General features: G+C 36.9%; 1 protein-coding gene across 1 annotated transcript in view; it reads right to left on the bottom strand.

Moving 5' to 3' along the window:
• Positions 1 to 326: 326 nt before the first annotated feature.
• Znf804b (zinc finger protein 804B) overlaps positions 327 to 17,135 on the bottom strand; it is a 617,567-nt gene continuing 600,758 nt past the window's right edge. The window contains exons 3-4 of the mRNA XM_008822510.2: positions 13,149 to 13,279; positions 327 to 4,124 (exon numbers count right to left, since the gene is read on the bottom strand). Coding sequence (XP_008820732.1) covers positions 506 to 4,124; positions 13,149 to 13,279 — 3,750 coding nt within the window. The 3' untranslated portion in view covers positions 327 to 505. The remainder of the gene's footprint in view (positions 4,125 to 13,148; positions 13,280 to 17,135) is intronic.

The raw sequence follows: 17,135 nt of genomic DNA, 5'->3' as shown, positions 1-17,135 counted from the left end.
CTTATGAAAAATATGTTGCCAGACAATATTTATTGATAACATAGTCAAAATCTAACCACAGAAATTTTTCTTAAGTATTGGTTCATTTCACTGACACTTTAGTATTACTTGACAAAAGTGAAACTTACATTCATTCATTCATCAAACACTTAAAACGTAGGGTATTCTATTCTATTTTTTCATTATATTAATTCTGTACCTGAATGTTTCCTATTATCATTTTATAACATTATATGAAATCTTATTTCAAATAATTCTTTAATACTTCCCCCACTTTCTCCCCATAAAATTATTTTAAATTTGCTCTATTATTTTTGCCAGACAAAAGAAGTTCTTAAAATTTTACTGCTTCATTATTGATAATTCAACTTACATTTATGTATGAATTACATTTTGATTTGGCACCATTATTTTAAATCTTATATCAGATAGATGATTGTTAATACATTATTTGCAGGTAGTGTCATTTTGTTTTGTTTATCCATAAAAGGAGCTCTAACTCCTATTAGTTCAAGTGTGCTGACATATTTAAGGCTTCTTTCACTCCATTTAACTGTTGTATCTGGCTGGAGCAAGAATGATGGCAAAGATCTTGACCTTGGAACACAGGTTGAATTAAAGAATTTAAGTGGATGACAGAAGTTGTGGCTGGGTTTAAGTGAGGACCAAAAAATGTGGGGATAAATGCTGCAGGAGGCAGGGGCTGGACTGTTATATGAGATGGGTGAAAAGGGGCAGCAGAGACGAAATGTAGGGGATGACCTAAGAAACTGGGGTGTGTAGGGACAATGGCTGGAGCCATGGTAGAAAATGAGATGGGGGTGAAATGTGGCTGTGAAAGCGGATGTAGATGAGCTATTGGGAGGTGACTACTATGGGAACTTATGGACGCAGAGACGGCAAAGTGCTGTAGGAATGTGTGGTGGATGGTAGTGATGGATGTGTGCTGGTGAACTGGAACTGTCTGCAGAGCTGAGGTCTGGGAGAAGGCAGTGGTCCCTGCAGTAGGCAAAACTCGAAGATGCTTTGACAGAAGCTGCTTTTGCATATGCTGCTGGGCTTGTAGCTGTAGAAGTTTGTATTTATCTATCTCATCAGGAGAAAATGTTATAGGCTGTTGAATCAATGGAGGAGAGAGAGATTTATGACACACTTCTAATTCATCTTCCACTTTGTCATGCTTCTGCATAGTTCTGTCATAGTAAGTGTTGGTATTCCTCTCTGCATGATTCATGCACATGCTTACATCCTGTAAGTCTAGATTTATTTGGTCCTCTTTGGTCTCTGTTGAATCAGTTATACCAGTATGTCTATTAGTCTGAAAAGCACCGGGGAAATCATTTGGTACTGGGTCACAGCTTTGAAGAAATGGTTGGACTTCACTAATTAAAGGTTTAGATTGTTCTTTTGTTATTGGGTTCTTTTTCCTGCTTAAAGACTGAGACTCTGTTACGGTATGATTTATACCTGTACAAAGATGGTTATCACATTCGGTGTCTGCTAAAATGGTAAAATTATTTGTCTTTGGGGTTTTGATTTTATCTTTTTCAGTAGTCCTATGAACTATATTGTCTTTATCAATTTGTCTTTTGCTCATGAATTGTCTTTTCTCTGACAAAGGCAATGCTGTTCGGTTGCAGCTTTGTGGTACAAGTTGAATTGTGCATTGGATTTGAGAATGAGTCTCTGATTCTTTTATAGAACTGTTTGAGGAGACCTCAAACTTAGATGATTGTTGCTGAAACTTCTTGGCTTGGACTCTTTCTAAAAGGCCTTTGGCAGTCAGGGGCATCCTTTTTTCTACAGCATTTAAGTCTGCAGTTTCTGAAAGGCCATTAGGACAGTTCTGTAGAAGGTATTTAAGAGCACCCGAGTTGTACTGTCTGCCTATGACTTCTCCCACTTTACAAATATGAGGGCTGGCCAAGGACTTTGGACTTCTTTTGCTTTTATTTAAGTAATGAATTCTTTGTCTTGAGTTGGAGCCCAATTTGCTGCACTTTGGTCTCTGGTCATTAAAGGGTTTATCATTGCTTCCAGCAAGGGGAGTCTGTGAGCTAGAATCACAATGCATAATTCTTGTGGATTTTGGCCCTCCAAGTTGCTGGTTTTTATCCAGCTTATACCTTTCTCTACAGTGACAGTACCTGTATTTTGAGTGTCTTTTCTTTTTAAATGAGTCCCCCAATTTACAGTTCCCATGTTTCTGAGTTTCAGACTGAGGGCAGTTACTGCTTATTTTCTCATCAGACAAGTAGAGAGAGTTGTGCTTCCTGTATTTCCACGTGTGCCTTTCAACCGAGTTGCATTCTCTTTTACAAAAGTAGAGCAAATTACTCCTGCCTTGGCCACTTGTCTTGTGACATGAACAAGTGCTCCTCCAGCTGGAAATGCGCCCAGAAGATGGGTCCAGAGGGCTGGAACAGCCAGTCAGAGACGGCTTTGGAGAACATCTCTTGTAACTTCGGTTGCCACATGCAGAAGCACTGCAGGTCGTGCTGAAGTTGTGGCTATTTTTGTCCTCACTGTAACCCCCTGTTGTATAAGGACTAGAATTCCAGATATACTGGGTTTCATCTTCAAACTCTGAATGTGCACTGCAGGTATTCAATTCATGCTTTTTAGGCCTAGAGACATGAGGAGGGCAAGACAAACCCTCCTGAGCATTATTTAGAACTGTTCTTTTGCCACTTTGCCAATGGGTTTGTGTAGATCCCATAAATTCATTATCATCAGCATTATCCTTCTTTGTGCAGTCCTTTATAGATAGATTAAGGTAAGTAGGCCCTTCAGGAATTTTTGATCCCATGTCCCTTGGACTAACATTATGTTTGTTCTTACTAGACTCATGATGAATGTAGCCCAAACTGTATTTTCTCTGGAACTGTTGCTGATCTGAGTTAGCTGTAGCAGTCTTTAGTTTCAGAGATTGATTTTCTTGGTTCGATGTTTGTTGGTCTCCTAAACCTGAGCCTTGGCTCTCTGTTTTTGTCTTCATTTCCAATTCTGTTTTAATATTCTCTGAATTATGCTCCTCCTTTGGGTTCCTAGAAAGCTTAAAATCAAAATATAATGGATTGCAGCCATAAGAAATGCAGGGCTCTGTTCTGGTAAAAAACAGAAGTTCCGTAGGCCACTGTAGAGTGGTGCGGCCATCTTTGCTCTGCACGTGGAGAAAAGGGAATGATTTGGATTTGACATCGTGGGGGCAACTTTCTCTCCAAAGTCGTGGCATATTTTTGCTAACTCTTTCTACTTCATTTAAAGATTTTGCTCTGTTCTCCACTATGGAATTAGGATTCAAATGCACATTACTCTTTTGTTCACTTGACCCTAGAGACAAAAATTCATCCGGACTTTCACATAGCCTGGCCTCACTGTGCTTATACATGGTTAGTGAGCTGGAGGAATAATTTGTTTGGCATGGGTGATTAATGCAATTTTCTGAATTGTTCTTCAATGTGGTCCTAATTTCGTTCTCTCTCCCGGAAGTCATAAAATCTGCTTCTGAAACATGTATACTTGATTTGGAGAAGGAAGTATGACTGTCTGTTGAATGTTCTAGTTTCTCATTAAAAGATTCCTTCCTGTCTTGCAATATTTTGGAGTTTGTGGTGAACGTGTTATTTAAAACATTCTCCAGATGTCTTGGGGAAGTCTTGACATCTTCCTCCTTGGTGAGATTTATAGCCTCGTTTGCAAACCTGCAACACTTGCATTTCTCCACTGTTTGTTTGACTTTATAGGCAGGTGACTTGTTACAGTCATGAGTTTCTTCTGTGTTCTCACTGAAAACTGAGGCTGAAGATTCTAATTTTAGATATGCTTTTTTTGAAAATGAGAATGACACGCCTGTCCTGTGGTTGACGTTGCTGAGATCTGAAGATGTTTGTGTTATCCTATTGCCAAACAAATAGCATCTGTCTGATGGTAGCTGGTGTCGATTTGGCAAGGTAAATCGCTGCTTGTCTGTAGTGCTTCTGGAGAGATTCTTTCCCTTAAGGAGAAGGGCGCTCTTCATGCATGATACCTTTCTGCCATTCTTAACTGGGAAAATTCCCTGCTGGAGTTGCTTTTCTATGGCTATCCTGGGGGCTTTGAATGCTGGTCCATTTCCAGAAACACTGTAAATACAATAAACAGTTAAATGAGTGAGGCATTTGCATTGGAGTCATGCCTTATGCAAACATTCCATAGTCTTTCTATGCTGTCATTTTACTATTTATTGATGAACGTTATTTTTTTCATAAAATAACCATTTTTTCATGCTTGTACAAGTCAATATAATGATTATTTTTGTTGTTTATTCTGAACTGTACTAATTCTATTATTTAGAAATTAATGCAAAGCAATAGCATGTAACTATCTTATGCCTAGTGTCATAAAAGAAAATAATGTGCTTATATCACAACATATGTCCTAGGAGCTTATGGAGTACAGATTCAACATGTCTCATAGTTTCTAGTCAGTATATTTATATTAGATAATAAGTTGGGTCATAGTTGTAAATCATAAAACTATTTATTTAATTTGATTTTCAACAGTTGTAGCACTTCACATGTAGTTCCGCAGTTTTAAATTCCTTCAGGTTTACTTCCTTTTGACAAAAGGTGGTTAGTTCATTTCTTATAACTAGCCAATGAATACAGTAGAAAGTAACCCTCATTTATAAGCAGAATAAAAATTCAAAATGATTTTGCAATATTTCTCTTGTCTCTTACTAAAATATATTTATGTCAATTGTGTGTTACATGTCTTAAGGTTTTTTAAAGATAGTTCTTTAACTGGAGTTCATCAGTTATTCAAGCAGCAAGCTGGAAATGAGCATACATACATAGAAGCTGTTAGATTAAAATTATTTGTTTCTTTTACATCCTATCTTTTAGCTTTTTAATACAAAACAAGGCTTACTGTGGAAAAAGCTATGCAAATCATGCTTTTATGACTTTAGTTTGAACTGCCATTATGTTCCTTTTTCTTTTTCCATTTACCTGGAAGCACATTTAACTTTTTTTTTCTGTTTTAGATTTTCATTTTTATCTAATCATTTGTTTCTTGACTATAAGGTATAAAAACATACATCTTTATATGTCATTTAGATTCTAAAAGAGAAAACTGCTTGGCAGGTAGCTTCCCTGTGGCTCTGTCCAGTCAGAAGGGATCTCTGTAGACATTCATTATCCATCAAATTTTATGTGATTTGCTTTATAATCTTTACCTGTGAGATGGCATTTTCATTCTTCCTACATCTAAAATGAATTGTTTAACTATCCATATGCTCTGATAATTTCTCCTTTTAATTTTTATAAAATACATTTATTATAATTAACAAGTAAGTATAATACTGATTCAACAGGTTATTTTATATTTGGCAGAACTCAGACCATAGCTCTTGGCCGACCTCCTTTGGGTCATTTTTACTGGAACTTTTTAAGCATGTCCATTTTTTTTTCTTTGGTTCAGAAACATTTTCTTCCTTGGTTTCTCTGATTACTGCTTTGTTGTTGAAGTTGTTGCTTATATATTGCATTAGTTTTTTACTTTTCTGAGAATATCCTTTAGGCCTTATTATTTATCTCAGTGCTCTACTGGTTTTAACTTTTTAAGCTAATTTTTGTATCAAGCCAATTTTATGTATTTAATTTCTATTTTGCTGACTACATTTTCCACATTGTTACAATCAGCTGTCTTCTCTTCCTATAGGAAATGTAGTGTATAAACAATAATTTTTACCACTATTCACTTTATAATGATTTCACATTTTCTGTTGTTGTGAGTTAATGGCTAGCTTTATAATTATAGTATTCTCAATTATTGTATGGAAAATGAAATTGGTGATTTTATAAAATAGTAATTATTCCTTACTTTAACTGATTAACGATGGCACCTACTTTTTTTCCTTCTCTTTCATTAATCTTCGTGCTTTGAATAGTCTCACACTGCATCTTAGAAAGGGGATTTTAGGCATTTGTGTGTGTGTGTGTGTGTGTGTGTGTGTGTGTGTGTGATGAATAGGTAGGAATATTCAATCACAATGGTGGCTTATTGAATACTTTTTCCAGGGTGAAAGATCACAGAAATTTACTGAAGTGTTACTTGAGCCTGGGTACAGAAAACTGAGGCTCAGAAACACCTTGATCCTGGATATTTGTCTGGGTGGTAAGGAGATTAAGCAGCAACTATGTCTCCTAATAAATAAATTAATTTCTTCAGGAGCATTTGTTAATTTCCTATAATTGGCACTATCCTCAGCAGAAAATCTTCCAAAATGCTAGTGTGGGAATATTATACTTTTCTTCTTCAAACTACTCCAAATTCCATTTAAATAAAGATTTTTAGTGCTTCTAAATTATGTTTTTATTTATTTATTTTTAATTTGTTTCATTTATTTGTGTGTGAGAGAGTGCATGCATGCAGTTGGGTGTGCCATTGTACATGTGTGGAAGTCAGAGGACAACCAAAGGGAGTAGACCCTCTCCTACCTTCAGGTTCAAACTCAGTTTGTCAGGGTGGGCAACAAGCGCCTTTACCCACTGTATTAGTCACTTTTCTGTTGCTGTGATAGAAACACTGACCAAAGCAATTTATAGAAGGAAGGGTTTGTTTGAGCTTACAGTTCCAGGGGAATTACAGTCCATCATGGCAGGGAAGCATGGTGGCTGGAGGTGGCTGAAGCAGAAGCAGCAGAAGCTAAGCTCTCACATCATCACACAGGAAGCAAGAGGGTGACTAGGGATCTGGCAAGGCTTAAAAACTCTCTAAGCGCACCCCCAGTGTTGTGCTTCCTCTAGCATAGCCACTCCTTCTAAAACCTCCCAAAACAGCACCACCATGTGGGGACAAAAATGTCAAAATACCTGGAGCTTATGGGGGACATTGTCTTTCAAACCATCACATTCCGCCCCCTAGCCCCCATAGGCTCATGATCATATAAATAGAAAAATGCATTTAGTCCAACCCTAAAAGTCCCCATAGTCATTATCAGTCTCAATATTATTCAAAAGCCCAGTCTCTTCTGAAAGTCAGGTAAATATCTTAACTCTAAGCCTCTACAAAATCAAAAGACAAATGACATACTCCCAACATACAGTGGAACCAAATACATATTACCATTCCAAAAGGGAGGAATGGTGGCATAATAAGGAAATACTGGATGAAAACAAGACTGAAAACCAGCAGGGATAACACCAAGTCCAGTAGCTCCATGTCCAACTTCTGGGGCTTTACTTCCAAAGGGTTTAGATGGCTCAGCCTCTCTAGCTTTGCTGTGTGCAACACACATTTCTCTCTTGTGCTGGTACCACTCCCTGTATGTAGGTCTTGGCAGATGCCTCACAGCTTTGGCATCACGAACATCTTGGGGTCTCCATTGGCAACCAGGCATCACCTTCACTGCTTCCTGCAATGGCTTATCAGAGCCTTCTCTAGGCAGGGGCACCCCTACTTCACTTCACGCTGCCTGGCCTCCAAAGCGCTCTGAAACCTAGGAGGAAGAATAGATGACCCCTTCACTCTTCCATCTTTCATGCCTCTAAAACCAGTACTGGGTGAACGACACTGCCAAGTTTGACTACAAGTTTGGGGTGGACTCCAGCCTCCTTTATTCATTTTAGAAGCTTTTCACTTCCATGGCCCCTGCAACATTTTCCTTTTACAAGCTGGAGGCTTAACTGGGTATGTTCTAGCCCTGGAGGCACTCGCTCCACTGTTTAAATCCAAATCTCTAGGCCCCACCTTAATCACTTTAATCTCCTTATCAAGGGGATCTTCTCCAGCACATGCCAAAGCTCCAATATTTATCTTCCTAGTGCTCTTTTTCAATCCAAACTGTATTTCTTTCTGTCCCATTTTCTCTTTTTTCACTATAGATCTGCATAATATTCACCATTAATATCCATGCCACCATTTCAACATTAGGCTATCTTGAAATTTCTTCCACCAGACAAATTAGTCCATTGCTTTTCAACTTAGCCTCAGGCAAGCTTTTAGGTCTAGGGCAGACTCCAGCCAGACTCTTTGCCAAAATATCCCAAGTGCTGCTTAAGTCCTTATTTCCCCCTGGAACTACATTGTTCTCAGCACTACTTTCTTCCAGGTGTTTACTAGAACGGCCTGTTAAGCTCTGCTTACAGCAATCAACCACTTTTCTAGCCCCAAATTCCAAAGTCTTCCACATTTTTCCAAAACCCCACATGGTCAGGTTTTTCAGAGCCAACACCTGGTGCTAATTACTGTCTTAGTCACTTTTCTGTTGCTGTGATAGAAACACTGACCAAAGCAATCTATAGAAGGAAGAGTTTATTTGAGCTTAAAGTTCCAGGGAATTACAGTCTGTCATGGCAGGGAGGCATGGTGGCTGGAGGTGGCTGGAGCAGAAGCAGCAGAAGCTAAGCTCTCACATTATGCAGGCACAGGAAGCAAGAGGGTGACTGTTGATCTGGCAAGGCTTAAGAACTCTCTAAGCCCACTACCAGTGACGTGCTTCCTCCAGGATAGCCACACCTCCTAAAACCTCCCAAACAGCACCACCATATGGGGACAAAATGTCAAATACCTGGAGCCTATGGGGGACATCCTCATTCAAACCATCATACCCACTAAGCTATCTTCCTGGATCCCAGATTATGTTTTAAATATATTTTTTCTTTTTAAAATTTAATTTATGATCATTGGTGTGTGTGTACATGTGGTATGTAAGTGTACATTTGCTTGCTGTGGAGGTCAGAGTACAATTTCAAGTTTGTTTTCTCCTTCCACCATGGCTTGTCAGGACATCAGGCATCTAGCTGGGCAAGGCTTCTATGTGCTGAGTCATCTCTGCGGCCTTACATTTTCTTTATATGCATTTCCTCCTCTGATTTGCTGCTTTATTTTTTATTTTACTGTTTATCTCTCTAATGCTCCTGCTTCTTCTTGTTATATTGTTTTCAATATTTTAAATCCTCTTCCTCACGTTTTAATATTATATTTTGTTGTCTGTTTCTGGACTTTAATTCCTTCCTGTCTACAGTTTGTAATCAAATCTGCATTTATGATTATGATTAATCATGGTTTAACATTTTATCCTCATTGTTAATCTTGATTACCTCTTCTTTTAATGCTTTAAATGTTTTTGTTGATTTATGAACTTTAATTTATTTAATATTAAGTATAATTTATTTTTATTATTTTGGAAAATCCCAATTTTCTGTTTTTGTGTTTTGCATCTTAATGTTTTAATGTGAGATTATAAATTATAACAGTGTTAAAGCTTTAATTGTTTGTAGATTATTGGATATAATTGGCAAATAAAATTACAGTTATTCTAGGTCTATGATTTGATGATTCGATGGAGGTATACAGTGTGAATTAATACCACAATTAAATTTGGTGACTCATCCATACCATACATAATTACCTGTGTCTGTGTGTATGTGTTCACTTAAGATCATCTGCCTTAGTAAATTTCAAGTAAACAATATAATTACAATTATAAGTACAGTCTAAGGATCCACAGTGGATCTTGAGGACTTAGATCTGAAGGTGTGTATGTACAGATCATTCTTCCAGTTCCCCATCCTCCAATGGTCATTCTACCCTCTGTTCATTTTATAGTTACCAAATCTGTTCTCTCTTTCTTTTCTTGGGAACTGTCTTTAGTTTATTTTTAGGTTTCTGTGAATTTAACTATTTTTGCTTGTAAAAGCTAGTAAGAGACTATAGAATTAGTCATTTAACTCTTAAAAATGGGTTGCACATTCTAATATTTGCCCCCCAATTCTAAAGCTAAGCAACTTACAAATTTTACAAAAAATTTATTGTCTCCTGTGGGAAAAAAGCATATTTTTCAAACAGAAAAAAAAATGTCAGAATAGCATGATTTTGTTAAGTTACATTATATCTTAATGTGCTGCATTCCAAATTTTATATGGAGAGCTTCGTATCTCAGAAGCAATAGTTGTGCTAAATTTTTTAAAACTGAGAAAAATCTCCACTTAAAGATACTTAGACGTAGAAGTTCATGAAGAGAAAGTAGGTGTCTCTAAATATACTAACTGGCCCCACTGAAGACCCAGGATGAGTGGTGAAGACCAAAGCTGTCTTCCATATATGACATCCATTGCCAGTTACTTTTTTCTGTCATGTCTTCATCAATTTGGTTAAAGTATTTTTACCATCAGTGAATTTACCTCTCCTTTCCACAGAGCCATGGAAGAATATTGTTATCTGGATCAGCCTACACAGATGTCAGTTCCTACTTGATTAATTATGAGATGCAACAATTCAGAGAATAATATGTATTGCAAGCCCCACCACAGAAAAAATCTTCCAGAAAGGTCTTCAGAAGCCAGGCCAGAGTTACCTGGTTCCTTAGCAAATGTGAGGATAAAGGATCAAAGAAAGCTGTCTAGAGAAGGGGCAACTGAACTTTTATTTTTCCTTTAATTTTCATACATCAATCCTGCTGCCACAAAAAAATTATGTCTGCTAAGTGACTTCCCTTAGGACGTGAGACTATTTCAGAAAATAGAGCAGTTGGCTTTATAGTAGGTGGCAAGTATTGGAAATAAAGAATAGACTTCTAAATTTCAAGTTCTTTACCTAGGAAGTTGAACATTTATCCCTCTCCAACTGGTTATAGAGACATATTTATGTTTGTTTGGCAAATAAGATTTCCAGAGGGATACCCAACTTTATGCTAATTCAGAGGGCCTTACTGGCAAACTTTAGCAACATAGAAATGTAACAACTACATTTCTTTGTGGTCATCCTTCACCTTTGGTTCTTTAAAATCTTTCTAGTCTGTCTTCCTCAAGGAGCCATGGGAGGTGCAAGTTTGATAAAAGTGTCCTACTGAGGGACAACAATCTGCAGTTTCTTATTCTCTGGACATTGGTCAGTTTTCCAGATAGTCAAGCAGTTCTTCACATGAGTTCCCAGCAATAGTGACAACAAGCACAAGACACTCATGAGCTCAAGTCAGCTAGAATCCCGGCATGAAAGCTGGGAAGTGAGATGGAGGGCCCAGCTATAGCTGAGGAGATATTGGCAACTGGTAGCTGTGGGGAGAGAGAGATTCAGTTTTAAGGGTGTGGTACCAGGCTTCCTCACTGAAGGGCATCTGGGGACACACACATTTGACTTGTGTGTGTGTGTGTGTGTGTGTGTATGTGTATGTGTGTTTATGTATATATGTGACAGAGTACATGAACTCTTGCAGATAGGGGAGGCAGATCTAAATATGATCAAACATATGAAATTCACGAAAATCTGATAAAAGTGAAAAAAATAAATATGACACCATCAGCAACAGGAGTAACATTATCCACCAAGACCACCATCCCCTCACTGACACCATTAAGACTCCCCGATACTCTGTGATTTTTCTCATAGAAAAATACAGACTGGATGATGAGAAATGTAGGCGTTCGGTAACTTTCACAATAGTAAAACCTTGTGAGGCTACTTAGATTTGCTGTGGAATATTATTGGGCAATCTGGCCTGACCTGTGAAAACTTTTCTTGAGGATGTCTTTCTATGGTCTACTCTGCCTCATTTATTATGACCTGACTTACTGCATCTCATAACTAGTCATGTACGAATTGACATACAACCTTTATATTTTTTTTCTCTATAAGCAACTTTAATGAACATAGAACTTATTCTCCTAAGTTCTGTTTCAGCAAGGAATTATTGGTAAATTATTGACATGTTTGAATAACATAAGTTTCTTATTGGATGGACCAGTAAGGAAGTTAGTATTGAATGTGTTCCATTTCTCTGACTATATGAGAGCTCCTGAGTTTGCTCTTCTGCATTAATTTCATTTCTGTACACATGTAGTACCTTTAAATCTCCTTTTGCTACATTTCTTCAATTTTTAGCATTTTATATATTTCATATTAATTAAATTATTCTAAACATCACAGATATATGAATATTGTAAGCTACTATTTTCACTAATTGATCTAAAATTACTAATATTTTATAAAAATCACATTTAAGTCTAATATTTTGTAGTAACATAATTAAACCATTGGTTCTGGTTGTTGTATATTGTTTTCCATTTAAACAACAGGGGCTTAAATTCTGGAAGAGTTATAAATTTCAGTTTACCAGGTTGCTGTACACTACATTAATTACTGCATTAGTGTTATACATTGATTCATATGAGCACAATTCACAATCTGCAAATTTAATTGCATTCAAAGTAACGACTTTGAAATGTTCAGGCCCTCCAAGCTTTTGAAACACTGCTATTTAGTAGTTACAAGAATGTATTAGTGTAATGCCTATTATGTTATAATTATCAGTTGAAATGGCACTGTGTGGTTAATTTAACTGCATTAATTATATCTTGTTTGTCAGCCCAACAATGATAGTGTCATTTATCCAGAGTCAAGTGCATCCAGGAGATTATACTAGGCATGTATTTTCCACTTAAAAGGTGTGTTGTTATTTATAGTTTTAAAAGTTACTATTATAAACATCTGTACTGAAATAATATTTACTGGACATAACACAATGGTTGCACTCATGAATTCACAGCAGCTGGGACTGTATGCACAAGGGCTTGTATAAGATCAGGTTAGCCAAAATTCAGCTATGGATAGAAGGGGAGCTCATAAATTCTCACTTCTATTGGAGGAGCTATTGGGAACAGATACATGCTGAGAGGAGGAATGCCTGTTTTCATCAGGGATGTGGGTCTTGAGAGGCTACCCATGCTCTGGTAGATGGTCCTGCATGCAGGCACATACAGGCAACACTAAATAGACTCAGTGGATAGCAAAAAGAGAGATAGAAAGTATGGATTTGATCCAAATATATTATTTATATGTATGAATATTAAACAAAACATTAAAACATCACTGTAGAACTTAAATTACTGATGAATTATGTCAGTTCCAGTCAACTAGAAAAAATAAATGTCAGTGTATTAGAACTGTTTCTTGGTTCATTTCATTAAACAAGATTGGGAGGGGGAAATCTAATGGCAAAAAAATTAATTTGAAAACCTTTAACAATTAAAAATATTTGCCTTCAGGCATTTCTCTTGATTAATGTTAGTTTTACATTGCTACAGTGGACTAAGTAAGTTTATTATGGAAATATCCCCAGAGACTCATAAAATGTTCTGAAACATCCAAGTCCCTCTAACTCTTACCATTCAGACTGCTGCCTTAACTCAGCCAGCTGATGGAGTCTCTTAAGTGCTTTTTCTTGTTTCTTTTCATCTTTCCATGACTTGGAAGCTACATTTCGAGCAAATTCTCGCTGCTTTAATTCTTTCAGTCTCTAGAAAAAAAGAAGGAAAACAGGAAGAATGCTATAAGTAAGCACAATATGCTTGTCTATCTACAGGGGTCTTTCTCTAGTCTTCTCAGTGTGATGTGACTCTCAGAATCTGTAGAGTAAAAGCATTCCTCACATTACCTGTGCTGTTCTCTGCTCCAGAATAAATTTCAGTAGATAAATGCGGTTGTCAACTAGACTGTTTCTCAAAGCCCATCACCATCACTACAGAAGTACACTACAAATTTGGAACCCAGGCCTTACTACAGTCACCCCGCTTACACAATTGAGTGATCTGAGTCTCTGAAAGCACAAATGGGATACATGTGCTCTCTGCAAAAGGAGAAAAATTATAGCTCATTCTTTCCTAAACTTATCTGCCCTAGTTCTTTACCTGTAAATAAAATGCTTATCAAATATACCAACTGTAATGAACTTCTTTCAGTAAACTGTTTCTAGTATGAAATATTAATTCTAAGTGAGATTCTTTTTTGGTCTTTTTGAGATAGGGTCACTTTGTTGCCCCAGCTGGCCTGGAACTTACTATGTAGACCTGGCTGGCCTTGAACTCACAGATATCTGCCTGCCTCTGCCTCCCGAGTGTTGGGATTAAAGGCATATGCCACTACATCCAGTCTAAATAGGATTCTTTTTTTTTAATGTGAATGAGTGTATTGCCTGCATGCATGTGAGTACACCCGTGTTGTGCAGTGCTGCAGAGGTCAGAAGAAGGCTTCAGATTCCCCTGGAAGTGGAGTTAAGGATGGTTCATAGCCACCATGTGGGTGCTGGAAATTGACCCCAGGTACTCTTGCAAGAGCAGTCAGTGCTCTTAACCACTGAGCCATCTTTAAAGCCCCCTAAGTGGGATTTTTAATGAATTTAAATATGCAGATATGTACCAAATACAAACCAGTTTGCAAAAATGGATCAGGAAATTAAACTCAAGATATTGGCTTAGGCATCTTGATATAAATTACCTATTGTCCTTTTCATTATTTTCTCTAAAACAATTCATTGATAAACAAATTAGCTATTGTTTATTATCTGTTTGGTTTTTCTCCTTTAGAATCTGCAAAGCAGTACACTTCACAATATTGAATGAATCAGGAAAAGACACCATCAGATGAGCATCTTGAATCTTGGGGCTTAATGCTGAATTGAGAGTTTATTTGAAAACTAGCCTCTTTTAACCCATACAAAATGATTTTAAAGAGTCTAAAATCTGTATCTGTATTTCATTTCCCAAATCAGGCATAAAGAAGCTCCCCAGGTAAGCAAAAAGCTACAAAGCTGTCAATAATCCAGTAGCAGACTATTTCCCACAAGTAAAGCAAGGGCCAAAATCTTTAATGATCATTAGCTTCATTTTTGAAAGGAGTATGCCCATGGGAGATGGTGGCCAGGTAACCACATCTAAGCTAAGCATCAGAAGGAGGCAGACCAGTCTCTCTAAAGAAGAATATTCTGAACTCAAAGAGCAAGAGTGTCACAGAGCTGGAAACAACCACAGGGAACACAGTGGATTCAACCTGAATTCAATTTTTATAAATACTTTATCTTTCTTTTAAAAGTGGAAAATCTCAAGAAATAAAGTATGTCGCATGTGTTATCAGAAAAGGAAGAAAAGATGACTAGATGACTCCTGGAGGAGCTGACAAACAGAGCTAATCAGGAACAGGTTGATAGCCTTGGTCAGAAGATAGAGCAGCTTATAAATTTCCCATTCCTGATTACTTGTGCATTCTCAGGCTCCATATGCTTGATAGCCCAGGTGTTGTAGTGAAAGCTTGTCTTATGAGCAACACCTCTTGGAAATTGTGCTGCACAACTTTAAGAGCACTCATAAAATTTAGTTAACTGTGTCAGTGGGAGATGTTGGTCATTTTCAGTGAGGAGAGGAGCATTATAATCTGGGTTACTAATATGTGTAGAATGATGCATTCATATTGAATTGACACTTGGCATTAACAGAATATAAATCTTGTGTAACTGAGTGGAGAAAGTGGATTCATTTATCTGTGAAATTTATATTTGGTTCCTTATGATTGGAGGCTTATTTGAAACTCTGGAGTTAACTTGTTTCTTCCATTATTTCCCAGATTCTAGGAACACACTTCTACCTCTCAAATACAGAAATGATAATGTTTTCATTCAGTCTCATTTTCCTGCCATAAGTATGGTCAGTTCCTACAATGGAGTACAGACCTGTACAAATCAAGGTGATAGATAAGTGAACATATAGCTTTATAATATAATACAGAGTCCTAATTTTAAATAATGCACAGAAAACACTTTGGAAGTAGACAGGAATAATTAAGAGATTTCTTATGTTGAGCCACAAAAGTGAAAATTCTTTTTGAGGAACACAGAAATCTGGAAGAAGAAATTTTATGTAGATATATAGCCAGATTTGGCCCAACCAGTTGGGAAAACTCAAAGTTGTATAAAGAAAAGAACAAGGACAGAAAGAATCAAAAACCATGAGAGATGTACCTTAAGTTTTGAGTGTACTGATCAATACATATGTGTGGAAAAACATCAACACAAACAAACTGCTCCAGTTCAGGAAAAAAACCATGCAAAGGAATTAAAGGCAGCTGCTAGAATTTATATAAGGCCAAAAATATTTCAGATTTTTGTCAATAACTACAAAATTCATAAGAGGCACTGGATGCTATGGCAGAGGACCCAGGTTCGGTTCCCATCACCCCCATAGCAGCTGACAATCATCCATAATTCTAGTTCCAGGGGATCTGACACCCACTTCTGTCCTCTGTGGGCATTGCATGGCATGGGTGCACTTACACATGTAGGCAATACACTCATACACATAAAATAAAAATAATAAAATATTTTTTAAAAACTCATATGAGGCTGGGCAGAGAGTTCAGGGAAATCTGCTGTAGTAGAGAGTAGTTAGCTATCTGCTGGGCACAACTTTGGATTTGCCTAATACATCATAAAAGCAAGGACTAGGAGAATAAAACTGATTCCAAGTTATTTAGATGGATGACAGGCACTGATCACAAAACAAAAGCAAAAAACAAAAAATAAAAAAACATAAAAATGCAGTGAATTGCCTTGAAATTTCTTGAAGAAAGAGTACTATCGAAGTAAAACTCTATAACAAGATCTCTTTGTAAAAAGGTAAAAAAAAATTCAGTCATGAAATTCAATCCCTTTAGACATAAATAAAAATTTTAATAAAACTCATGAAGTAAAAATGAAAATAATATCAGATAGAAATGTTTACACAAAAGAATAAACAGAAGAAATAAGAACATCATGATAAATAAGATAATTTTATTAATCATTCAATTATTTATATTGCTTAACAATTTAGCTAGATTTTTTGAGTTTTACAGTAGGCCTGGAAGGGGAAAAATATCAGTGTACTGTTGAAATGTTTCTATATTATATATGAAATAGTGTCATAATAATTGGGAGTAAATGGTAAGTTAAAGAAAGGTACTATCAATTCTATAGCAACTATTTAATTAATAAAGTGATTTTAGGCAACAAGACCAAAAACAAAATAAAATAAATGATTGAATTAAATTTAAGGAATCTAAAAGAAGGGGAAAATTCTAAAAAAAAGAAAAATCAAAGCAAGACAGCTTCTTGGAGCCAGAAGCTTGCCTGAGTAAGTTTGGCTGTGCCCACTGTGCCTTGACTCCCTAGCCTCATTCACCCTCCCAGCTCCCCCACCCCACCTCTCCTCCTAGCAGGGGACTGGCACTTTTCCTGTTTGGCAACCCAGACCTCTGGACTGACCTCTTGGCCCAAACTTCCCATTGTTTCCTGATCCTTTGCATCCAGACCAAACCAATTCCTTCCTCTAGTTCCTACCTCCCTT

This window comes from Nannospalax galili, unplaced genomic scaffold, assembly GCF_000622305.1.
Source record: "Nannospalax galili isolate Female #2095 unplaced genomic scaffold, S.galili_v1.0 scaffold85, whole genome shotgun sequence".
Classification (NCBI taxonomy): Eukaryota; Metazoa; Chordata; class Mammalia; order Rodentia; family Spalacidae; genus Nannospalax; species Nannospalax galili.
The sequence above is the reverse complement of the archived record's forward strand: the minus strand, read 5'-3'. Positions and strand labels throughout refer to the sequence as shown.